Here is a 23,689-nt window from a genome sequence, read left to right as displayed (position 1 = left end):
TGACAAATAGCAGATTATATGTTGAAGGCTCCTCCGCAGGCCCCACCTCCTGATACCATCACCCTGGCGATTGTATATTTTCAACATAGGAATTATTCTGGGGGGAGAGGAGACACAACATTTTACACTTGGGAAAGGTGAAATGGAAAAGCAGCATAGGCTTTATTGTTTTATTTTATTTTATTATACTTTAAGTTCTGGGGTACATGTGTAGAACGTGCAGGTTTGTTACATAGGTATACACGTGCCATGGTGGTTTGCTGCACCCATCAACCTGTCATCTACATTAGGTGTTTGTCCTAATGGTACCCCTCCCCTAGTCCCTCACCTCCTGACAGGCCCTGGTGTGTGATGTTCCCTTCCCTGTGTCCATGTATTCTCATTGTTCAACTCCCACTTGTGAGTGAGAACATGTGGTGTTTAGTTTTCTGTTCTTGTGTTAGTTTGCTGAGAATGATGGTTTCCAGCTTCATCCATGTCCCTGCAAAGGACATGAAGTCATCCTTTTTTCTGGCTGCATAGTATTCCATGGTGTCCATGTGCCACATTTTATTTATTCAGTCTATCATTGATGGGCATTTGGGTTGGTTCCAAGTCTTTACTATTGTGAACAGTGCTGCAATAAACATACGTGTGTGTGTCTTTATAGTGGAATGATTTATAATCCTTATTTCTATTTAAATTACCTTTGTATTTTTATAGATTTTGTGGGTATGAGTACACTTGTGTTACATGAATATATTGCATAGTGGTAATGTTTGGGCTGTTAGTGAGGACATCACTCAAATAACGTACATGGTAGCCAATAGGTAATTTCTCATCCCTCATCCCATCCCACCCTGTGACACTTCTGAGTCCTCGATGTCTATTATTTTATGCTCTATGTCAATGTGTACACATTATTTAATTCCCGCTTATAAGGGATAACGTGGTACTTGACTTTCTGTTTCTGAGCCATTTCACTTAGGATAATGGCCTCCAGTTCCCTTCATGTTGCTGCAAAAGACACAACATCATTCCTTTTCATGGCTGTGTAGTATTCCATGGTATATATGTGCCATATTTTAAAAAATCAAATTGTCTGTTGGTGGACACTTAGGCTTTATATTTTAATAAAGAACATTCCAAATATGTTGAACAAAATAATCTCCTAACTTGAAAAAGATCATATGTGCCTATAATAATTCACAGAAAGGGACTTTCCTGACTACCTGCCTGCAAAATCCACTTTTCCCTCAGTCTTTCCTTCTCAAGGGAATTCATGGAAATTCCCTTCTTGAATTTTCTCAGCCCCCAGTACAAGGAGTCATTCTTGCCTCATCGTGTCCCCCTCTCTGTCCTTGTCTTGTGATTTCTTTTTATTTTGAATGCGAGAAGTCTGACTCCCACCAGCACCCCTGTTGCCGGTACCTGTGAGACATATTCTGAATCCAGCCACCTCTCATACCACCTGTGCTGAACTGTGGCGGAGCTCCCCCGTCAGTCCCTGCAGCTGCTTCAGGAGACCCTTGATAACCTTGTCTTCCTCCAGCTCGAGTGGATTCTCCATGAATCTATTCCTTCCTGTGAAACATATCACAGATTGTCTCAGAGCCCTGTGATGACGCCCTGTCTGCCAGAGAGAAGCTCACGAACTCTGGGGTGCCCCTACACCTTCTTCCCTCCTCTCTTCCCTCTTTCCATGTGCTTGGCTCCAGCCAGCCAGCCAGCCGCCTTCCTCTTCCTGGAATATCCCAGGCCTGCTAGACTTTTGCTCTCACCGTCACAACATCAGCTCAGGAGCCCCTCCTTGGAAGATTGTTCTCTAACCCTCCGTCCAGAATCACTGCTTCTCCCTTTCCTCTTCTTCCTTTGAAGTTCATTCATAACTGGAAGACGTGAGATCTGGAAAGTTCTGGATTATTGCCAGACACATCTGTGTATTTAGAGTGGTTGGTATCTTACCCAGGGGAACCAAATGTCCTTGAGGCAGACAACATGTTTATCTTTGTCTAATTCATTTCCCTGTATGCTGGGCACAGGGTGTGGGCTCTACACATATTTTATAAAAGAAGGAGGGAAGGGTTAGAAGATGGACAGAAGGAAGGAGGAAGAAAGGAAGGAAAGAGGGAGGAAAGAAAGGAAAGAGGGAGGGAAGGAAAGAGGGAAATAAGGAAGGAAAGAGTGAGAGAAGGAAGTAAAGAGGAAAGGAAAGGAAGGGAAGGAAGGAAGGAAAAAGTGAGAGAAAGAAGTGAAGAGGAAAGGATGGAAGGAGAAAGGAAGGAAAGGGAGGGAAGGAAAAAGGAAAAGAAGAAAGAAGGAGTGAGACAAGGAAGTAAAGAAGAAAGGAGGGAAAGAGGAAAGGAAAGAAGGAAAGAGGGAGGGAAGGAAGGAAGGAAAGAAGGAAGGAAGGAGGAAGGGAGGAAAAAGGGAGGGAAGGAAGGAATGAAGAAAAGAAAGAGGGAGGGAAGGAAAGAGGGAGGGAGGGAAGGAAAGAATGAAGGAAGGAATGAAGGAAGAAAGGAAAAAGAGAAGGAAGGAGGAAGGAAGGAAAGAGGGAAGGAAGGAAGGAAAGATGGAGAGAAGGAAGGGAGGACAAGTGGAAGGAAGAAAAAGAAGTACAAATCTCCCTCAAAAATGTGGATCACTTGTCTTAACCAGAAATTCAAGTGAGATGCTATCTGCACGTGTGATATCAGCAGCTATGAAGCAAACTGTATTAACCAAGTCTTTTATTTTCTGTGTTCTGATGCATGACTTTCGTGGCCTTGTCAACCCTAGAGACCCTGCCCCTCCCATAGCTAGCGAATCCCCAGAGGTGGTGAAGAGCCCACCTATGAACCTGTCTTTCATATGCAAACCCATCAATCCGGAATCCACCCCCCAACCATCTCCTTTATTGGGGTTGCATATTCCATGTCACTCTCCACCTGCCCTAACCACCCCAAAGCCAGGTACCAGAGAGTCAGGGACAGCCCCTATGCCCCAGAGCCTGCTGAAATCATTCACACTAGCCAACTGTAAGCCTACTCGCCTGTTCCTTCCCTTGGAAACCACAGTGAGAGCTCTGGTCTCCTTTGTATTCCCACCTGACCAAACTTGGTGCGCCCCTGTGTGGTCCTGAGTGGTGTCACACGCCCCTTCTCTTGGGACCTGTGAGTAACAAACCACTTGCTTAACGGCAGTCTCCTGATCTGTTGGCCCCACCATACCTACATCATAATAAAGTCTACATTTTACAATGCAAACGAACAAAAATGTCCTGCTCAGTGCTGCCCTGAGAGCAGAGGTTATTCCAGGATTCTTGCTCGCCTCTGTAAAGGGTATCCGTTCTGCAGACCTTTCTGCCGGTCACACTGACGGCGTATTGCAGAACCTGCCAGGGACTCACAGGGGATGGCAGGGGATTTGTTAGGTGGTTTTTTACTGCACTGTCATTACTGGGGGCGAATCCACTTTAATACATTCATGCCTCCTGAGCCTGTGGGAATTCAAGAGGAACAGAACCAGAAAAAATTGAACCATAACTCCCTTTGGCATCCTGCCTCTCTGGAGGCTTAATTCTTACAAATATGTGCTCTGCTTTGAAATCTTAGTTTGATGATTTTCTCTTCTTCTTTTTCAGTTTTCCCCCCACGACCTGACCGTGTCGCTATAGTGACGGGAGGGACAGATGGCATTGGCTATTCTACAGCGAAGCATCTGGCGAGACTTGGCATGCATGTTATCATAGGTGATGACTTTTACAGTTACTTGTGTTTTTTGTTTTTTGGTTTTTTTTTTTTTTCTGAGACAGGATCGCAGTCCGTCAACCCATGCTGGACTGCAGTGGTGCAATCTTGGCTCACTGCAGCCTCTACCTCCTGGGTTAAAGTGATTCTCCTACCTCAGCCTCCCGAGTAGCTGGGTTTACAGACATGCACCACCATGCCCGGATAATTTTTGTATTTTTAGTAGAGACAGAGTTTCCATATGCTGGCCAGGCTGGTCTTGAACTCCTGAGCTCAAGCCGTCCGCCTGCCTTGGCCTCCCAAAGTGCTAGGATTACAGGTGTGAGCCACTGCGCCTGGCAGAGTTAGTTGTGTCTTATACCTAATGTGAGCTACTTAATTGTTCATTTAGACATGTATGCAAATGTTGATTTGCATATAGAAAATTCAGTCAGATCCAGAAAGCTCATAAAGGTGATATTCAAAACCTAGAAAACACAGAGAATTGTTGTACCCTTTTGGAAGTAGATATATATTCTGCTTAAATATTGATCCTGTGTGTCTTTCACATGGTTTACTGGAAAAAAATAACCATATATCTTTATGACTTTACTAGGGCTGTTATAACAAAGTATCTCAAGGAGACTGGAGGTTGCTTAAAAAGCCAAAATTTATTTTTCACAATTCCAGAGGCTGGAGGTTCAATATCACAGTGTGAGTAGGGCTGGTTCCTCCCGACACCTCTCTCCTTGGCTTGTAGACACCATCTTCTCCCTGTGTCCTCACAGGGTCATCCCTCTGTGTGTTTTCATCTCCTCTTCTCCTGAGATGTCTTAGTCCATTTCAGGCGCTATAACAGAATTACCATAGAATGGGCAGCTTATATACAACAGACATTGAGTTTCCCACAGTCCTGGAGGCTGGATGTCTGAGATCCAGGTGTGGGCAGGGCTGGTTCCTCCTGAGGCCCCTCTGCTTGGTTTCTCTCTGTGTCCTCACAGGGTCATCCCTCTGTGTGTTTTCATCTCCTCTTCTCCTGAGATGTCTTAGTCCATTTCAGGCACTATAACAGAATTACCATAGAATGGGCAGCTTATATACAACAGACATTGAGTTTCCCACAGTCCTGGAGGCTGGATGTCTGAGATCCAGGTGTGGGCAGGGCTGGTTCCTCCTGAGGCCTCTCTCCTTGGTTTCTCTCTGTGTCCTCACAGGGTCATCCCTCTGTGTGTGTCTGTGTCCTCATATGCTCTCCTTATAAGGACACCAGTTCAATTAGATCGGGGCCCACTCTGGTGACCTCATTTTACCTTAATCACCACTTTAAAGAGACCTTATTTCCAAACACAGTCACATTCGGAGGCCCTGGGCTTTAGGACTTCAATTTATGAATTTTGTTCAAACACAAGCTCCTAACAGAATCTGAACAATGTTGCGGGATACTTGTTTCTTCTGCAACCATGACCTATAGACACTCACTGTTTGATTTCTGCTCTTCTTTTTGAAAATTTCTCTAAAAGCTTATCGTGATCTCTGACTCCTCTTCCGGTGTGACCTCTTCAGGTCTCCCTTCAACTGGGAACATGAGAACAGTTCAAATTAACCCATTCCACTACTGCCAGTGGAGACGGAGAGGGGGAGGAGGAGGGGGAGGAGGGGAGAGAGTCTATTGCATACGTGGGGAAGTCTAAATCAGCTAGCTTAAATGATGTGTGGAGATGAGCTTGGAAAAATAAAAGCCTTAATGTGTATTATGCCCACTCTTGACACTATCTGCATTTAATTAATTATTTTCAGACAGGATCCTACTCTGTCAGCCCAGACTGCAGTGCAGTGACGTAATCATAGCTCACTGCAACCTCAAACTCCTGGGCTCCAGCAATCCTCCTGACTCAGCCTCACGAGTCGCTGATACAACAGGCGTGCACCACCATGCCAAGCTCATTTTATTTATTTATTTATTATTGTTTTTTTGAGACAGAGTCTTGCTCTGTCACCCAGGTGGAATGCAGCGACACGACCTCGGCTCACGGCATCCCCTGCCTCCTGGGTTCAAGCGACTCTCCTGCCTCAGCCTCCTGAGTAGCTGGGATTACAGGCGCCCACCACCATGCCCTGCTAATTTTTGTATTTTTAGTAGAGATGGGGTTTTGCTTTGTTGGCCAGGCTGGTCTTGAACTCCTGACCTCACGTGATCTGCCCACCTCCGCCTCCCAAAGCGCTGGGATTACAGGCATGAACCACCGTGCCTGGCCCTGGCTCATTTAAAAAAATCATTTCAGCGGCTGGGCGTGGTGGCTCACGCCTGTAATCCTAGCACTTTGGGAGGTGAAGGCGGGCAGATCACTTGAGGTTAAGAGTTCAAGACCAGCCTGGCCAACATGGTGAAGCCCTGATTGTCCTAAAAACACAAAAATTAGCTGGGCTTGGTGGTGGGTGCCTGCGTGGTGGTGGGCGCCTGTAGTCCCAGCTACTCGGGAGGCTGAGGCAGGTGAATTGCTTGAACCTGAGAGGTGGAGGTTGCAGTGAGCCGAGATCGTGCCACTGCACTCCAGCCTGGGTGACAGAGCGAGACTCAGTCTCAAAAAAATAAACAAATTGTTTTAGAGATACAGGGTCTTGCTGTGTTGCCCAGGCTGGTCTTGAACTCCTGGGTTGAAGTGATCCTCCACCTTGGCCTCCCAAAGTGCTGGGATTACAAGTGCGAGCCACTAGGTCCGGGCACCCTTTGCTTTTAATAAATAACTTTTACGGTGTCTGGTTTTATAAACATCATACTGTAGGTCTGGTTTTAGATATGCAGGATCATATTCACTTAACACTTTCCAGGACGGGCGCAGTGGCTCACGCCTGTAATCCCAGCACTTTGGGAGGCCGAGGCGGGCAGATCACGAGGTCAGGAGATCGAGACCATCCTGGCTAACATGGTAAAACCCCGTCTCTACTAAAAATACAAAAAGTAGCTCAGCGTGATGGCACATGCCTGTAATCCCAGCTACTCGGGAGGCTGAGGCAGGAGCATCGCTTGAGCCAGGGAGCCGGAGGTTGCAGTGAACCGAGATCGCGCCACTGCACTCCAGCCTGGGTGACAGAGTGAGACTCTGTCTCAAAAAAAGACTTTCCAAAACCAATGCCCATTATTGATTGACTTCTTCCTCTCTGCCATTCTCTGTCCTTCTTTCCCTTGTTGTCATTTACGGAAAGATGATCATGGATCATAAAGAATGCTTAGGGCTGGAGATTTCAACATGAATTTGTCTCAGTTCTTCCTTATCTTTGAGGAGCTCTGTCCAGGACAGACACTTTTCTGGGCCTTGAATGCCTTTGCGATAGCCGAAAAGGCTCAAGCATAAGAGCATGAGTCTGATCTGGTGACCAGGGGTCAGCAAAGAGTCTTTCCAGGCCTTGAACCTCTGGACATCTGTTGATGCTCATTGGACAGGCTAAAAGTCATCATGTTACGAATTGATGAAGTTGACATGCAGATAAAAGGTATAAGGAAAAAATGAGCTCTCCACATCATTGTATGCATTACATCTATACGATAAAAACTGTGATATACTCATGCGTTTAAATAGCTGCTCTGGTCCTGGGCCTCATGCATTTCAACAGCTGCTAGCGTTCTGAGCCTCATGCGTCTAAATAGCTGCTATGGTTCTCAGCCTAAAATGAGCTCTCCACATCATCGTATGCATTACATCTATACAATAAAAACTGTGATATACTCATGCATTTCAATAGCTGCTCTGGTCCTGGGCCTCATGCGTTTCAATAGCTGCTAGCGTTCTGAGCTTCGATGGCCATCCACTTGGCTTTGAGTTAGCTCTCTCCAAAAATCTCCATGGCAATTTCTGCTGGGGCAAATGCACGGCTGCTGCCCACACCGCTGTGTTTTCTCATCTTCATTTACAAAAGAAGAAAATGCTAACCTTGCTGATGCTAACCTCCTGAATTTCATGCAGGAATCCCCAGGAGTCTTTGACTCAGATGGGGAAACCCCATGTTCAGCCCATGTGGCCTTCTGTTCTCCCTGGAGATGCGTGGTTCATGTCAGTGCACATGGCTCCTTGCTCCATCCTTCACTTAAGTTTGAGCCTTTTTGGCTTTTGCAAAACATGAATGCAAAACTTGAAATTTTTCTGTGTCATGGCTCTTCCCAACTTTCACATTTTTGAGACAGGGTCTCACTCTGTCACCCAGGCTGGAGTGCAATGGCGTGATCTCAGCCCACTACAACCTCTGCCTCCTGGGCTCAAGCGATCCTCCCACCTCAGCCTCCCAAGTAGCTGGGACCACAGGCGTGCACCACCAGGCTTGGATAATTTTTTGTAGTTTTAGTAGAGATGGGGCCTTACCATGTTGCTTAGACTTGTCTCAAACACCTGAGTTCAAGCGATCTGCCTGCCTCGGCTTCCCAAAGTGCTGGGATTACAGGTGTGAGCCACTGTGCCCGGACACTTTTAAAATAATAATTTTGTACACGCAGTTCGGTTCCTCATATAACCATCTTTCTCTGATGCGCTTCAGGGTTTGTAAAATAGTATACAGACATGTGTACTGTTTCACATGATGAAGCTTAGTTGTATTAGATAATGGTAACATCTTGTTTGGCTATGTCATAATGAGGTAATTGAGTAGAATATAATGAAATCTAGTTGGATTAGTTAATGACTTGTTGAGCTTTCGGAGCAGGTGAGCACTTTTTGGTCTATATCAGTCTCTTTCTTTCCATCAAGCAGTTCTTTTCCTCAAAGTTGTGCCTAACTCCCACTTGAGCATTTTTTTTATCCATTCTTTTTTTTTTTTTTACTTTGACATGAAGTCTCACTCTGTTGCCCAGGCTGGAGTGCAGTGGCGCGATCTCAGCTCACTTTAACCTCCGCCTCCCGGGTTCAAGTGATTCTGCTGCCTCAGCCTCCTGAGTAGCAGGGACTACAGGAGCACACCACCACACCCAGCGAATTTTTGTATTTTTAGTAGAGACGGGGTTTCACCATGTTGGCCAAGATGGGCTCGATCTCTTGACCTTGTGATCCACCTGCCTCAGCCTCCCAAAGTGCTGGTATTACAGGCGTGAGCCACTGTGCCCGGCCCCATTCTCTTTATTTTATTTTATTATTTTATTATTATTATTATTATTATTTTTTGAGAGGGAGTTTCGCTCTTATTGCCCAGGCTGGAGTGCAGTGGCACAATCTCAGCTCACCACAAACTCTGCCTCCCGGGTTGAAGCGATTCTCCTGCCTCAGCCTCCCAAGTAGCTGGGACTACAGGCGCGTGCCAGCACACCAAGCTAATTTTTGTATTTTTAGTAGAGGGGGGGTTTCACCATGTAGGTCAGGATGGTCTTGATCTCTTGACCTCGTAATTTGCCTGCCTCGGCCTCCCAAAGTGCTGGGATTACAGGCGTGAGCCACTGCGCCCGGCCTCTTTCTCTTAATAGACTGGGACAAGTTAAAACTTTATGACAATTTCTTGAAACTGTCAAGTTCATCCATGTTCCTAACTCTCCTGTCTTGGTGTGTTTGGGCTGCTGTAGCCTGAGTGCCTTGCAAACCATAGAAACTTTTTTTTTTAATTTTATTATTATACTTTAAGTTTTAGGGTACATGTGCACAATGTGCAGGTTTGTTACATATGTATACATGTGCCATGCTGGTGTGCTGTACCTATTAACTCGTCGTTTAGCATTAGGTATATCTCCTAATGCTATCCCTCCCCCCTCCCCCCACCCCACAACAGTCCCTGGTGTGTGATGTTCCCCTTCCTGTGTCCATGTGTTCTCATTGTTCAGTTCCCACCTATGAGTGAGAACATGCGGTGTTTGGTTTTTTGTCCTTGCGATAGTTTGCTGAGAATGATGGTTTCCAGCTTCATCCACGTCCCTACGAAGGACATGAACTCCTCATTTTTGATGGCTGCATAGTATTCCGTGGTGTATATGTGCCACATTTTCTTAATCCAGTCTATCGTTGTTGGACATTTAGGTTGGTTCCAAGTCTTTGCTATTGTGAATAGTGCTGCTATAAACATACGTGTGCATGTGTCTTTATAGCAGCATGATATATAATCCTTTGGGTATATACCCAGTAATGGGATGGCTGGGTCAAATGGTATTTCTAGTTCTAGATCCCTGAGGAATCGCCACACTGACTTCCACAGTAAACCATAGAAACTTATTGTCCTACAGTTCTCAAGGCTGGAAGTCCCAAGACCAGGGGGTCAGCGTGGTCAGATTCTGGTGTAGTCTGTCTTCTAGGTTGTGGATGGCCGCTTTCTCCTGTGTCCTCACATGGTGGAAACTGGATGGGGTCTCTTTTATAAGGGTACTAATTCCATTCATTGTGCTCCACCCTCGTGACCTAATCATCCCGCAAAGCCTCCGCCTCTCAACAGAATCACTGGGGATGTTAGAATTTCAACATAGGAACTTTGGAGGGATACAAACATTCAGTTTATTGCGCCCCCTCTAGATGCAAAAGGATTGGGTTTAGATGAGGAGACCCCAGGGGAGAGGGTGCCCATCTGAGAGTATATTTCTAGAACTTCTTATGAACTTGAGCACCTCCATGATCTGTTTACATCTCCCTGGGACCTGAGTAAATTAGAGACAAGATGTAGGGCAGGGGGGGTTCTGAGATTTAGCTTGGAGACCATGAGGTGGTGATGGATGGCAACCCTTGGTTTTGACCATCCATGCTAGGTGGATGTCTGCTGTATCGTTAACAACATGACAAACTTTCCAGGACTTTCTATATCTCAGACTTCTGTCAATACTTGAGATGACTGGGTCAAAATGATGCTGATTTTTTGAACAGGGACAGCAATAGGTATTCTCTGAAGGTTGGCTGGATGTGAGCCTAGTGGCTTCAATGATGGTGGAGTAGGATGAAGAGAGACCCTCAAGGTTGAACAAAGATGGGAGGGCTCACATCCAATACTGGTTATATTTGATCTTGTGTCTCCTCCAGTGCAATGATCTTTTTCATCTTCTTAATTCTTAATTTAGCTAGGCAATGTTTAATTATTAGTTTAATTCTTAATCAAACTAGGAAAGGAAGAAAACACCCCATTTCTTTGTGCTTTTTTCCTCATTGTGGTGGTTTAGGTCATGATGAGGTCTAGTTGGGAAGGTCATGATGAAGTCTAGTTGTATTAGGTTCTGATGATGTCTGGTTGAGTTAGATCATGCTGAGGTACAGTTTGGTTTGGTCATGATGAAGTCTAGTTGTATTAGATCATGATAACGTCTCCTTTGGTTATGTCATGATGAAGTAGTTGAGTAGAATGTAATGAAGTCTTGTTCGATTAGATCATGATGACTGGTTGAGTTAGGTCATTATGAGGTATGGTTTGATTAGGTCTTAATGAAGTCTAGTTCAGTAACAGCATGATGAGATCTAGTTGGATTAGACTTGATGATGTGTGACTTATTTAGATCATGATGAAATCTTGTTGGGCTGGGTCACTTTGAGATCTAATTGGGTAGGTCATGATGAGGTCTTGTTGAGTTAGGTCCTGATGAAATGTAGTTGAGTTAGGTCACATTGAGGTCTAGTTGGGTAGGCCATGATGAGGTCTTATTTGTATTAAGTCATGATGAGGTTTGGTTGTATTAGATCATGGTAAGGTACAGTTTGGTTAGGTCATGATGAAGTCTAGTTGTATTAGTTCATCATAATGTTTAGTTTGGCTATGTCATGATGAGGTAGTTGAGTAGAATGTGATGAAATCTTGTTGGATTAGATTAGGATGACTGGTTGAGTTAGATCATTATGAGGTGTGATTTAATTAGGTCTTAATGAAGTCTACTTCAGTAATAGCATGATGAGATCTAGCTGGATCAGATCATGGTGATGTGTGGTTTGGCTAGGTCATGATGAAGTCTAGTTGGGTTAAGACTCAGTGAGTTCTAGTTGGGTCAGGTCACATTGACGTCTAGTTGGGTAGGTCATGATGATGTCTAATTGGGTTAGATCATGAGGAGATCTAGTTAGGAAGGTCATGATGAGGCCTAGTGGATAGATCATGATGAGGTCTAGTTGGGTTAGGTCATGATAAGGTCTAGTTGGGTTAGGTCATGATAAGGTCTAGCTGGGTTATGTCATCATGAGGTAGTTGAATAGAACACAGTAAAGTCCTCTTGGATTCGATCATGATGACAGGTTGAGTTAGATCATGATGATGTGTGGTTTGGTTAGGTCACAGTGAGGTCTAGTTGACTGAGGACTTTGTAGGCACAAAGCAACGAAGACATGTGAGCAAGCTTCTGGTTCATGTGCATGGGAGTCTCAAGTGTTACCACTTCATTTAGATGATGTTTACTGAGCATCAGGAGCAGTATATGTCAGCACCAATGTGCCTTTTTTCTTGAGATAAACAGAAAGTAAACACCACATCTGCACCCTACCTGTGTCTCCTATCCCACAGAGCTCCTGATGTCAGTGTCTAATTTTCCCTGTGAGTTACAGTTTTGACCCTTCAGGTCAATCCAATCAATTATGCAGTCTTATTTCCCCTGTGTGACTTTGAGGATAATTGGATATATTCTGAGAGAGGCATTTTTTCATTTTGTATGGCAGTTTGATTCAAAGTCAATTAATGAAAAAATATCATTGAACACAATGAATTTTATATTAAATACAAAATAAGAGATGGGAATATTTAACTTCAAAATTTTAATTAAAAATTTATTAATATTTAAAGAATAATCAATTACTTGTAAAATAATTCAGATTATAACCTGGGTCCAACTGAAGCACATTAATATTACTAGACACATATATCAGTTGTTCAAATTCCCATCTGTCCACAAGATCTTAGTTCTCATTGTTTCAAAATATTATTTTGGTGGGGGATCATTTTTTTTCATAATGCTCAATGGACTGTCATCTAAGATGAAAGTGGGGTGGGTAAACTTTTTCTGTAAAGAGACAGATAATAAATGTGTTCATATGTTTCTCTCATAACTATGAGCTCTGCCCTAGTAGTGAGTAACCACCCATAGGTAATACTTAAAACAACAGGAAAGTCTGTGTTGCAGTAAAACTTCTTTTGTACAATATCCAGCTGCAGGCCAGGTTTAGCTGCAGATTGGTGACTCTGGTTTGGGCTCAAAATCTTTTTATTTAGTAAGAGGAAATTATACTGCTTTTTTCCAATATAAGAAATCTCTTGTACAGTCCTCAGGAAGGGTAGATAATGATGAGGTGTAGTTGGGTTATAATGAAGTTTAGTTGGGTTATGATGAAGTCTACTTGGGTTGGTCATGATGAGATCTAGTTGTATTAGATCCTGATGAGATCCAGTTGGGTAAGGTTCTGATGAGGTCTAGTTGATTGGTCATGATGAGACCTAGTTAGGCTATAATGAGGACTAGTTGGGTTGGTCAGGATGAGATCAAGTTGTATTAGGTCATGACGAGATCTAGTTGGGTCAGGTTGTGATGAGATCTGGTTGGTTGGTCATGACGAGATCTAGTTAGGTTATGAGGGGGTCCGGTTGGGTTGGTCATGAGGAGAACTAATTGTATTAGGTCTTGATGAGATCTAGTTGGGTTAGGTTATGATGAGGTCTAGTTGGGTTGGTCATGATGAGAACTAGTTGTATTAGGTCGTGATGAGATCTAGTTAGGTTCTGATGAGGTCTATTTAGATTGGTCATGAGGAGATCTAGTTGTATTAGGTTATGATGTGATCTAATTGGGTGAGGTTATTATGAGGACTAGTTGGGTTGGTCATGATGAGATCTGGTTGGGTTAGGTTATGATGAGATCTAGTTGGTTGGTCATGATGAGATCTAGTTAGGTTATGATGAGGTCTATTTGGGTTGGTCGTGATGAGATCTAGTCGTATTCAGTCATGATGAGGTCTATTTGGGTTGGTCGTGATGAGATCTAGTCGTATTCAGTCATGATGAGGTCTAGTTGGGTTAGATTATGATGAGGTTTAGTTGGGTTAGGTCATGATGAGGTCTAGTTGGGTTAGGGTATGAGGAGATTTAATTGAGTTAGGTTATGATGAGGTCTTTATGAGATCTAGTTGTATTAGGTCATGATGAGATCTAATTGAATTACATTACAATGATATCTAGTTGGTTGGTCATGATGAGATCTAGTTGTATTAGGTCATGATGTGATGTAGTTGGGGTAAGTTATGATGAGGTCTCATTGAGTTTGTCATGATGAGAGCTAGTTGTACTAGACCATGATGAGTTATACTTGGGTTAGGTTATCATGAGATCTAGTTGGTTGGTCATGTTGAGATCCAGTTAGGTTATGATGAGGTCTAGATGCGTTGGTCATAATGAAATCTAGTTGTATTAGGTCATGAGGAGATCTAGTTGTGGTAGGATATGATGAGGTCTAGTGCATTGATCATGATGAGATCTAGTTGTATTAGGTTATGATGAGATCTAGTTGGATTAAGTTATAATGGGATCTGTTTGGTTGGTCACGATGTGATCTAGTTAGGTCGTGATGAGTTCTAGTTGGGTAGGTCGTGATGAGATCTAGTTGTCTCATGTCATGATGAGGTCTAGTTGGGTTAGGTTATGATGAAGTCCAGTTTGGTTAGGTCATGATGAGGTCTAGTGGGATTGGTCATTATGAGAATTAGTTGTATTAGGTCATAATGAAATCTAGTTGGGCTAGGCTATGATGAGCTCTGGTAGGTTGTTCATGATGAGATCTACTTGTATTAGGTCATGATGAGACCCAGGTGTGTTAGGTTATGATAAGATCTAGTTTGTTGTCATCATGAGATGTAGTTTGTTTATGATGCAGTCTAGTTGTGTTGCTCATGATGGGATCTAGTTGTATTAGGTCATGATGAGACCTGGTTGGGTTAGGTTATGATGAGGTCTAGTTGGGTTGGTTATGATGAAATCTTTTTGGATTATGTCATGATGAGATCTAGTTGGATGGTCATGATGAGATATAATTAGGTCATGATAAGGTCTAGTTGGGTTGGTCTTGATGAGATATAGTTGTATTAGGTCGTGATGAGGTCTAGTTTGGTTAGGTTATAATGAAGTCTAGTTTGGTTAGGTCATGATGAGTTCTAGTTGGGTTAGGGTATGAGGAGATTTACTTGGATACGGTTGTGATGAGGTCTATTTGGGTTGGTCATGATGAGATTTTGTTAGGTCATGATGAGGACTAGTTTTGTTGGCCTTGATGAGATGTAGTTGTATTAGGTCATAATGAAGTCTTGTTGAGTTAGGTTATGATGTAGTTAAGTTGGGTTAAGTTATGATGAGGTATAGTTGGGTTGGTCATGATGAGAGTTAGTTAGGTCATGATGAGGTAGTTGGGTTGGTCATGATGCAATCTAGTCATAGTCAGTCATGATTAGTTCTTGTTGGGCTTGTTTATAATGAGATTTAGCTGTGTCAGGTCATGATGAGGTCTAGTTGAGTTGGTCATGATGTGATCCAGTTGTATTAGGTCATGATGAAGTCTAGTTTGGTTAGGTTATGATGTCTAGTGTGGTTAGTTGTGATGAGATTCAGTTAAGTTATGATGAGGTGTATTTGGGTTGGTCATAAAGATATCTGTTTGTATTAGGTCATGTTGAGGTCTATTTGAGCTAGGTTATAATGAGATTTAGTTGGGTTAGGTCATGATGAGGTCTAGTTGGGTTAGGGTATAATCAGATCTATTTGGGTTAGGTTATGATGAGGTGTATTTTGGTTGGTCCTAATGAGATTTAGTTGGGTTAGAGTATGATGAGGTGTAGTTGTGTTGGTCATCATAAAATCTAGTTTTGTACAGGTCACAGGAAGTCTAGTTGGTTAGGTTATCTAAATTGCAACTGTCTTTTAAAAATGGCTTGTGCCACATATACTTTGTATTGTCCATGAATAGTACATGTGAAATGTGTAAAATATTTAAACGTGTATTTAATTATCTATTTACTTATTTTAATAGACAAAAACAAGTTACATATTTTTATGGTGTACAAAATGTGGTTTTGATATATGTTTCCATCTGGAATGGCCAATTCAAGCTAATTCACGTATCCATTACCTTACATGTTTCTTTTTGTGTGTGTTTTTGGAAACACTTAAAATCTACTCTCTTTGCAATTTTCAAATATTAATTATAGTCACTGTGACTAATTAGAGTCAAGTTCAACACTATAAGTCACTAATTTAGTCACCTTGAGTACAATAGATCTCTTGAACTTATACCTTCTGTCAAACTGACATTTGGTGTCATTTGAACAAAATCTCACCAACCCACCCCCCAGCACCTGGTGACCACCATAATTCTTTTTCTTTTCTTTCTTTCTTTTTTTTGAGGTGGAGTCTCACTCTGTCACCAGGCTGGAGTGCAGTGGCGCAATCTCGGCTCACTGCAACCTCCGCCTCCTGGGTTCAAGCGATTCTCCTGCCTCAGCCTCCTGAGTAGCTGGGACTACAGGTGCATGCCACCACGCCCGGCTAATTTTTGTATTTTTAGTAGAGACAGGGTTTTGCCAGGTTGACCAGGATGGTCTCGATCTCTTGACCTTGTGATCCACCTGCCTCGGCCTCCCAAAGTGCTGGCATTACAGGCGTGAGCTACCACGCCTGGCCAATAATCATCATAATACTTTTTCTTGTGAGTTCAACTGCTGGAGACTCTACATGTGGGTGAGATCATGTAGGATTTGGTGTTATGTGGCTTATGTTACTTAACGTGATGTACTCCTGGTTGATCCATGTTGTATCACAGGACAGGGTCCTCTTGATTTCAAAGACTGAATGGTATTCCATGGTGTAGATATCCCACATTTTCTTTATTTACCCATCCTTAGATGGACACTTAGCTTGGTTTCATATCTTGGCTCTTGTGAATCATGCTGCAACGAACATGGGGGTGTAGATATCTCTATAAGGGGCTGATTTCATTTCCTTTGGATCTATACGGAGGAGTGAGATTGCTAGATCCTGTGGTAGGCATATTGATCATTTTTTGAGGAACTCTTAAAAAAAAAAAGGCCACCCCTTTAGACACACCTTAAAATCCAACCTTTCTGGTCAAAGGCATTTGAAATAAATGACGACAACATCAAACTATAGTCTCCTGTCCAATGCACATTCACTTCCTAAGACGTGAAAAAAACCAGGCCAGGTGCGGTGGCTCATGTCTGTCATCCCAGCACTTTGGGAGGCAAAGGCGAAAGGGTCACCTGAGGTCAGGCGTTCAAGACCAGCCTGGCCAACATAGTGAAACCCCATCTCCACTGTTTTCCATAATGGCTATACCAATATCCATTGCACATATAACACGTAACGCCCCCCCTGCCCCCCCAAATACAAAGGATGAAGCAGAAGGCAGATGCACTGTGTTTGGGACGTGAGCGGTGTTTCTGCATATGCAGTACTTGCTCAGCAAATGTAGGAACCACTCCAGCAAATGCATATGAGGTCAAATGTCCCACGTCCAGTTCCTTAAAGCAGCTCCCTCCAGGTCTGAGGAGACAATTGCTGAAGGTGACATTGGCCAAAGAACATACCGCACGTGCCACCTCACCTTCTCCATTCCTCCAGTGTGGTGCTTCTGTCCTGTGCCAGCGTTGACTGTGCCACCATCGAAAATGGCCTGCCCATGAAGGTGGTCTTCCCAAATAATCACTTCACCTGGCTTTTTTTGATGCTCCCAGCTTTTTCTGGTCACTTTTGTCTTTCTTGAGAAGGTGGAGGCTCCCATCTTACTTCGTCCCAGCTTCTGGCATGTTTCCCTTTGTTTTTTTCTTGTTTTGTTTTGTTTTTTTTTCTTTTTGAGATGGAGTCTCGCTGTGTTGCCCAGGCTGGAGTGCAGTGGCGCAATCTCATCTCACTGCAACCTCTACCTGCTGGGTTCAAGCAATTCTTTTGCCTTAGCCTCCAGAGTAGCTGGGATTACAGGTGCCTGCTACCATGTCTGGCTAACTTTTTTTTTTTTTTTTTTTTGGGACAGAGTTGGGCTCTGTCGCCCAGGCTGGAGTGCAGTGGTGTGATCTCAGTTCATGGCAACCTCTGCTTCCCAGGTCCTGGTTCAAGCAATTCTCCTGCCTCCGCTTCCCTAGTAGCTGGGATTACAGGCACACATCACCACGCCCATCTAATTTTTGTGTTTTTGGTAGAGATGGGGTTTCCTCATGTTGGCCAGGCTGGTCTTGAACTCCTGACCTCGTGATCCGCTTGCCTCGGCTTCCCAAATCCCAAAGGGCTGAGATTACAGGTGTGAGCCACCGCACCCGGCCGCACCCTTTGATCTTGAGATGGCTGATACGGCAGAGCAGCCCAGCAATGGATGAGTGCTTATATTTAAAAAGTTCATGGGATTTCATAAATAAGCTCACGAATGTACAAGTCCCTAGTGTAAAGGTTACCTTGACTTTGAATTTTTTTATCCTTTCTTTTTTTGTTTTGTGTTTGATGCATAGGACATTTATAGATGGAATATATCTTTCAGGCGATTTCTTCCTCTCCCTCCCGTCAAAACCCACCTCCCTGAAATGCCTGCTGCCTCCTCAGTGCCAAAAGACTGTCAAAGCAAAAATGTAATAATGGTATCATGTTCTGTTTCTTTAAGGAAGTCAAAGGTGCAAATTACCTTTGCAGCTTCAGTCTTCTGATGTCTGCAACTTTGAATTCCTTCAAGGAAGTGACAATTTAGATATTCCATTTACTCTGCCCCAAAGGATGGACTTTGCACTATTTATCTTAGCCGTCTCCCACTGGAGCCAAAAACATTTCCAACTTCATAAGTTTCACTGCTTCTCCTCTCTTATATATTTTTTCACTCTTTGCTGAAAACATTTTCATTGTTTTTTGAAAAGTGCATTCTAATAGTTAATTTGGGAGCCCATGGCCTTAACACAGAAGAAAGAATACCGAATACAATGATAGGATATCAAACAGCATGGTCTCTTCCTTGTGTGAGAGTGTGTAAATTCAATACGCCGTGTTGACTCAGTATTCAGGAATGCCAAAGAGAGGGATTATTTGGTAATGTATTTTCATGGAGACCCGGGGACGGTGCTGTACTACAGAACACCTCACTGGCCCGGGCTGGGTGCAGGTAGGATGGAGATAGACCGGCCCCAGCCCCTTGGTAACTGCTCCTTGCAGATCAGCTGTTTGAAGCTCTCTGGGCACCCAAGATGTTCTTGTTCAAGCCTGTGCGCTTCCCCTGCTAGTTCTCATCTCCCTTCTCTCAACACTTTTTCTGTGACCCTCCCTGAAAGGGAGTTTTGGGCTTGGCTCACCCTGGAAAGCAGCTAATCCCACATGTTGCCAACAGGTTAATGAAGGATGAGGCTGAAGGAGGAAGAATTTGCCAAACTCCTTTCCCCTAAAGAGCCGCCCCTTCAGAAACACCTTAAAATTCAACCTCCCGGGTCAAAGACATTTGAAAAAATGACGAAGACAACATCAAACTATAGTCTCCTGTTCAACGCATGTTCACTTCCTAAGACATTAAAGAAACCAGGCCGGGTGTGGTGGCTCATACCTGTCATCCCAGCACTGTGGAGGCTGAGGCGGGCAGATCACCTGAGATCAGGAGTTTAAGACCAGTCTTGCCAACATGGTGAAACCCCGTCTCTACTAAAGATACAAAAAAATTACCTGGGCATAGTGGCAGTCACCTCTAATCCCAGCTACTCGGGAGGCTGAGGCAGGAGAATCACTTGAATCAGAGAGGTGGAGGTTGCAGTGAGCTGAGATCGCACCACTGCACTCCAGCCTGGGCAACAGAGCAAGATTCTGTCTCAAAAAAAAAACAAAACAAAAAAACAAAACAAAAAAACCCAATTAACATTCTTTCACCCCTGATTTCCTAGTCTTTATTTTAGCTATAACAAGCAAAATACCTCTTTCCATCCTTCTAAAGGCGTGTTCCTGAAACCTCACTTGGAGAGTTTTACGGAAGTGCAGTGAGAGGAGTAAGAAATCCTGAGCACACAGCCAACTAACGCAGGAACAGAAAACCAAAGACCGCATGTTCTCCTTCATAAGTGGGAGTTGAACAATGAGAACGCATGGACACAGGGAGGGGAACATCCCACACCAGGGCCTGTCGAGGGGTTGAGGGGGCAGGGCAGGGAGAGCATTAGGAGAAATACCTAATGTAGATGACGGGTTGATGGGTGCAGCAAACTACCATGGCACGTGTATACCTATGTAACAAAACTGCACATTCCGCACATGTGCCCCAGAACTTAAAGTAGAATTAAAAAAAAGAAACAGAAAGAAATCCTGAGCACGTAGTAGGAACCACGGTCTGTGATCACGTGCATCGTGCAGTCTGTGTGTGCACACTGGGATGTTTCCAGCATAAAAGCTCCTTCGAAAATTCGTTTCCATCTTGACATTTTAATGCACATTTTTTATGCTTATGCTATTCTCAGCTCTCACGTGCAAATTACACCAGCAGGTGCCCCGGGTCCCTGTCACTATTGAAAAGTAGAATGTCAAATGCATTTGTACTTTTTGCCAATGCAGGCTAAAGAAAATGGCTCTTAAATGGATAGCTTTAGTCTGCCAAAATGGCTGTCAAGTTAGACGCTAGGATAAAGGGAAAGTCCATCAAAGGCACATTTCAGATTTGTGTTATACTTCTCTTAAAACCTCTTTTTTTTTTTTTGCAGTTAATAGTTTCTGGATAATCCTACAAGTCACCGTATCTTTTTTTTCTTTTTCCTTTTAGCTGGAAATAATGACAGCAAAGCCAAACAAGTTGTAAGCAAAATAAAAGAAGAAACCTTGAACGACAAAGGTACCGAGAGATACTCCAATGGCTTTTTTTTGTTTTTTTTTCCTTGGGACAGGTCGTTTGCGTGGTTCATGGCTGAGCTTCAGTCACGTGCCAGGTGGCATTTGGGAGAGATGGCTCTGATTTTTGCACTCTTCTTTTGGGGATTTCTGGCCCCATCCTAGAGCAGGAGATGGTCAAGGCAAGGCGAAGATAGCATCACTCAGCTCTGACATCTGCTAGGAAAGGCGTGCAGATGTGCTGGTAGCTTGCACTCTTACTCAAATGTGTGTTCCCCAGGGAACAGGAGCCATTGTCCTTTCCTGTTGACCTCCAGGGCACATGCCAGGAGGTGCCTCTGCTGGTTGGGAGTTCTTGACTTAAGATAAATCAGGCCGGGCGCAGTGGCTCACGCCTGTAATCCCAGCACTTTGGGAGGCTGAGGCGGGTGGATCACGAGGTCAGGAGTTGGAGACCAGCCTGGCCAACATGGTGAAACCCAATCTCTACTAAAAATACAAAAATTAGCCAGGCATGGTGGCATGTGCCTGTAATCCCAATGACCCAGGAGGCTGAGGCAGGAGAATCGCTTGAATCTGGGACTGCCTGGGAGACAGAGCAAGACTCCGTCTCAAAAAAGAAAGAAAGAAAGAAAAAAAGATAAATCAAACAGGAATATGCTTGCCCTTAAGATTTTCGACCAGGTGCTAGACCAAATTCTGGTGTGCTCTTTCTGTCTGTTCACACTAAGGAAGGTGTGCACACAACTTTCTAATATCCTTCTAGATTCTCAATGCTCTGTCCTTTTATTTATTTATTATTTTATTTTTCATTTGTATACAGGTAGGGAGTGCAAGTACAGTTTTGTTAACATGGATGAATGGCGTAGTGGTGAGGTCTGGGCTTTTAGTATAGCTAACACCTGAATCACGTACATTGTACCCGAGAGGTAATTTCTCATCCCTTGCTCCTCTTCCACCTCCCACCCTTCTGAGTCTCCAGTCTCTGTTATTCCAGTCTTTCCATGTGGACACATTATTTAGCTCCCGCTTATAAGTAAGAATGTAGGAGGTCGGTCAGGGTGGTAGGAAAAATTGTAGAAAGATGCGAACCTTCTTGGGAGGCCAGAAGGTTTTGCAAATGCTCCCGAATAAGATTTGGCTGAAGGCAGCCAGATTCTCTTATCCAGTGCCTGAAAGCTTAGGTTAGATAACGAGGGGATGTAAAGAAACTGATCTAGATAAGTTAGTTTGCTTAGGCCTCAGAACCTGGCCTTTAATCATCCACGCACAGAAGTACTCTCTCCCTCTCTCCGGGTTAGGGGGGACGACCATATGAATTGCCCACGAATGTGTTGACTCAAGGCCTTTGTCATTAAATGTATACTAAATAAAGGCCCACAGCAGCAGCTTGTCAAAGCCGTGGCTGCTGACTCTTTAAAACACCCTCCTCAGTGTCTGTGAGTGGCCCCATCCCCTAGCCCACTCTTTCACTGGAAATCTGTGTCTGAGTGCATTTGTTCATCCGTCGTTCAGCCAAAGTCTGCGAGTCGGACCCAGCAAATTGGACTCGACCTAAGAAGAATGGTATTTGACTTTCGGTTTCTGAGTTATTTCCCTTAGGGTAATGGCCTCCAGTTCCCTCTGTGTTGCTGCAGGAGATAGGATTTCCTCCTTTTTCATGGCTGCATAGTATTCCATCAGGTATAGATATATATTTTCTTTATCCTTTCGTGTGTTGTTGGACACCTAAGTTGTTTCCATATCTTGGCTCCTGTGAATAGTCCTGCAATGCACATAGGAATGCAGGCATCTCTTTGATACACTGATTTCATTTGCTTTGAGTCTATGCCTAGCAGTGGAATTGCTGAATTATGTGGTGCTTTTATTTTTAATGATTTGAGGAACTTCTGTACTGTTTTTCATAGTGGCTGTACTAATTGACATTCCCACCAATGGTATACAAGGGCCCCCTTTTCTCTACACCCTCCCCAACACTTGTAATCAATTGTAGAAATCATCATTCTGGCTGGTGCGGTGGCTGGCACCTGTCATCCCAGCACTTTGGGAGGCCGAGGCGGGCGGATCACCTGAGGTCAGGAGTTTGAGACCAGCCTGGCCAACATGGTGAAACCTCGAGTCTACTAAAAATACAAAAATTAGCTGAGCGTGGTGGCGGGGCCTGTAAACCCAGCTACTCAAGAGGCTGAGGCAAGAGAATCGCTTGAACCCGGGAGTTGGAGGTTGCAGTGAGCTGAGATCACACCATTGCACTCCAGCCTGGGTGACAGAGCAAGACTCTGTCTCAAAGAAAAAAAAAACAAAAAACAAAAAAACAGAAACAAAAACACCCTTCTGACAATATCCATTTTAGCTGGTGTGAGATAGTAGCTCATGGTGGTTTTGATTTGCATTTCCCTGATGATTAGTGATGTTGAGTACCTTTTCTTTGTTTATTTTTTTGTTTCTTTTTGAGACGGAGTCTCGCTCTGTCACCTAGGCTGGAATGCAGTGGTGCGATCTCGGCTCACTGCAACCTCAGGCTCCCAGGTTCAAGCGATTCTTCTGCCTCAGCCTCCTGAGTAGCTGAGATTACAGGCATTCGCGACCATGCCCAGCTAATTTTTGTATTTTTAATAGAGACGGGGTTTTGCCATGTTAGCCAGGCTGGTCTCGAACTCCTGACCTCGTGATCCGTTCGCCTCAGCCTCCCAAAGTGTTGGGATTACAGGCGTGAGCCACTGCACCCGGCCGACTACCTTTTCCTATAAGCACCTTTTCATATACCTGTTGACCATCCAAATGCTAAGTGCTTTTCTCGGCCATGTTTATGTGTGGTACCTTATGTTTTTTTTTTTTTTAAATGCACATCCCTTCCTTGGCTGTTTGAATTTGAGATGGTGTTTTGAGAATTCCCCCAAGCGGGGGATGGGTGTATTTTGATTCTTTATTTCTTTGTTCGTTTTTTGATACAGGGTCTCACTCTGTTGCCCAGGCTGGAGTACAGTGGTGTTATCTCGGCTCACTGCAACCTCCGCCTCCCAGGCCCAAGTGTTTCTCCTGCCTCAGCCTCCCCAGTAGCTGGGAATACAGGTGTGTAGCACCACACCCAGCTAATCTTTGTAGAGTTGGGGTTTTGCCTTGTTGCCCAGGTTCATCTTGAACTACTGGGTTCAAGCGGTCCATTCACCTCGGCCTCCCAGAGTGCTGGGATTATAGGTGTGAGCCACTGTGCCTGGCCTATTTTGATGATGATGACGATTATTATTTTGAGA

At 44.0% G+C, this 23,689-nt stretch overlaps 1 protein-coding gene across 3 annotated transcripts in view; it reads left to right on the top strand.

The window, feature by feature from the left end:
* The window catches only part of DHRSX (dehydrogenase/reductase X-linked), a 319,446-nt gene that overhangs the window by 97,598 nt on the left and 198,159 nt on the right, over nt 1–23,689 (top strand). For 2 of the 3 annotated variants that reach the window (XM_055377228.2, XM_055377230.2), the window contains exons 2-3: nt 3,605–3,712; nt 20,371–20,439. In XM_055377228.2, the coding sequence (XP_055233203.1) occupies nt 3,605–3,712; nt 20,371–20,439 (177 nt within the window). The remainder of the gene's footprint in view (nt 1–3,604; nt 3,713–20,370; nt 20,440–23,689) is intronic. The other variant, XM_055377229.2, reaches the window with a different exon arrangement.

The sequence above is a fragment of the Gorilla gorilla genome, chromosome Y (assembly GCF_029281585.2).
Source record: "Gorilla gorilla gorilla isolate KB3781 chromosome Y, NHGRI_mGorGor1-v2.1_pri, whole genome shotgun sequence".
Classification (NCBI taxonomy): Eukaryota; Metazoa; Chordata; class Mammalia; order Primates; family Hominidae; genus Gorilla; species Gorilla gorilla.
The sequence above is the reverse complement of the archived record's forward strand: the minus strand, read 5'-3'. Positions and strand labels throughout refer to the sequence as shown.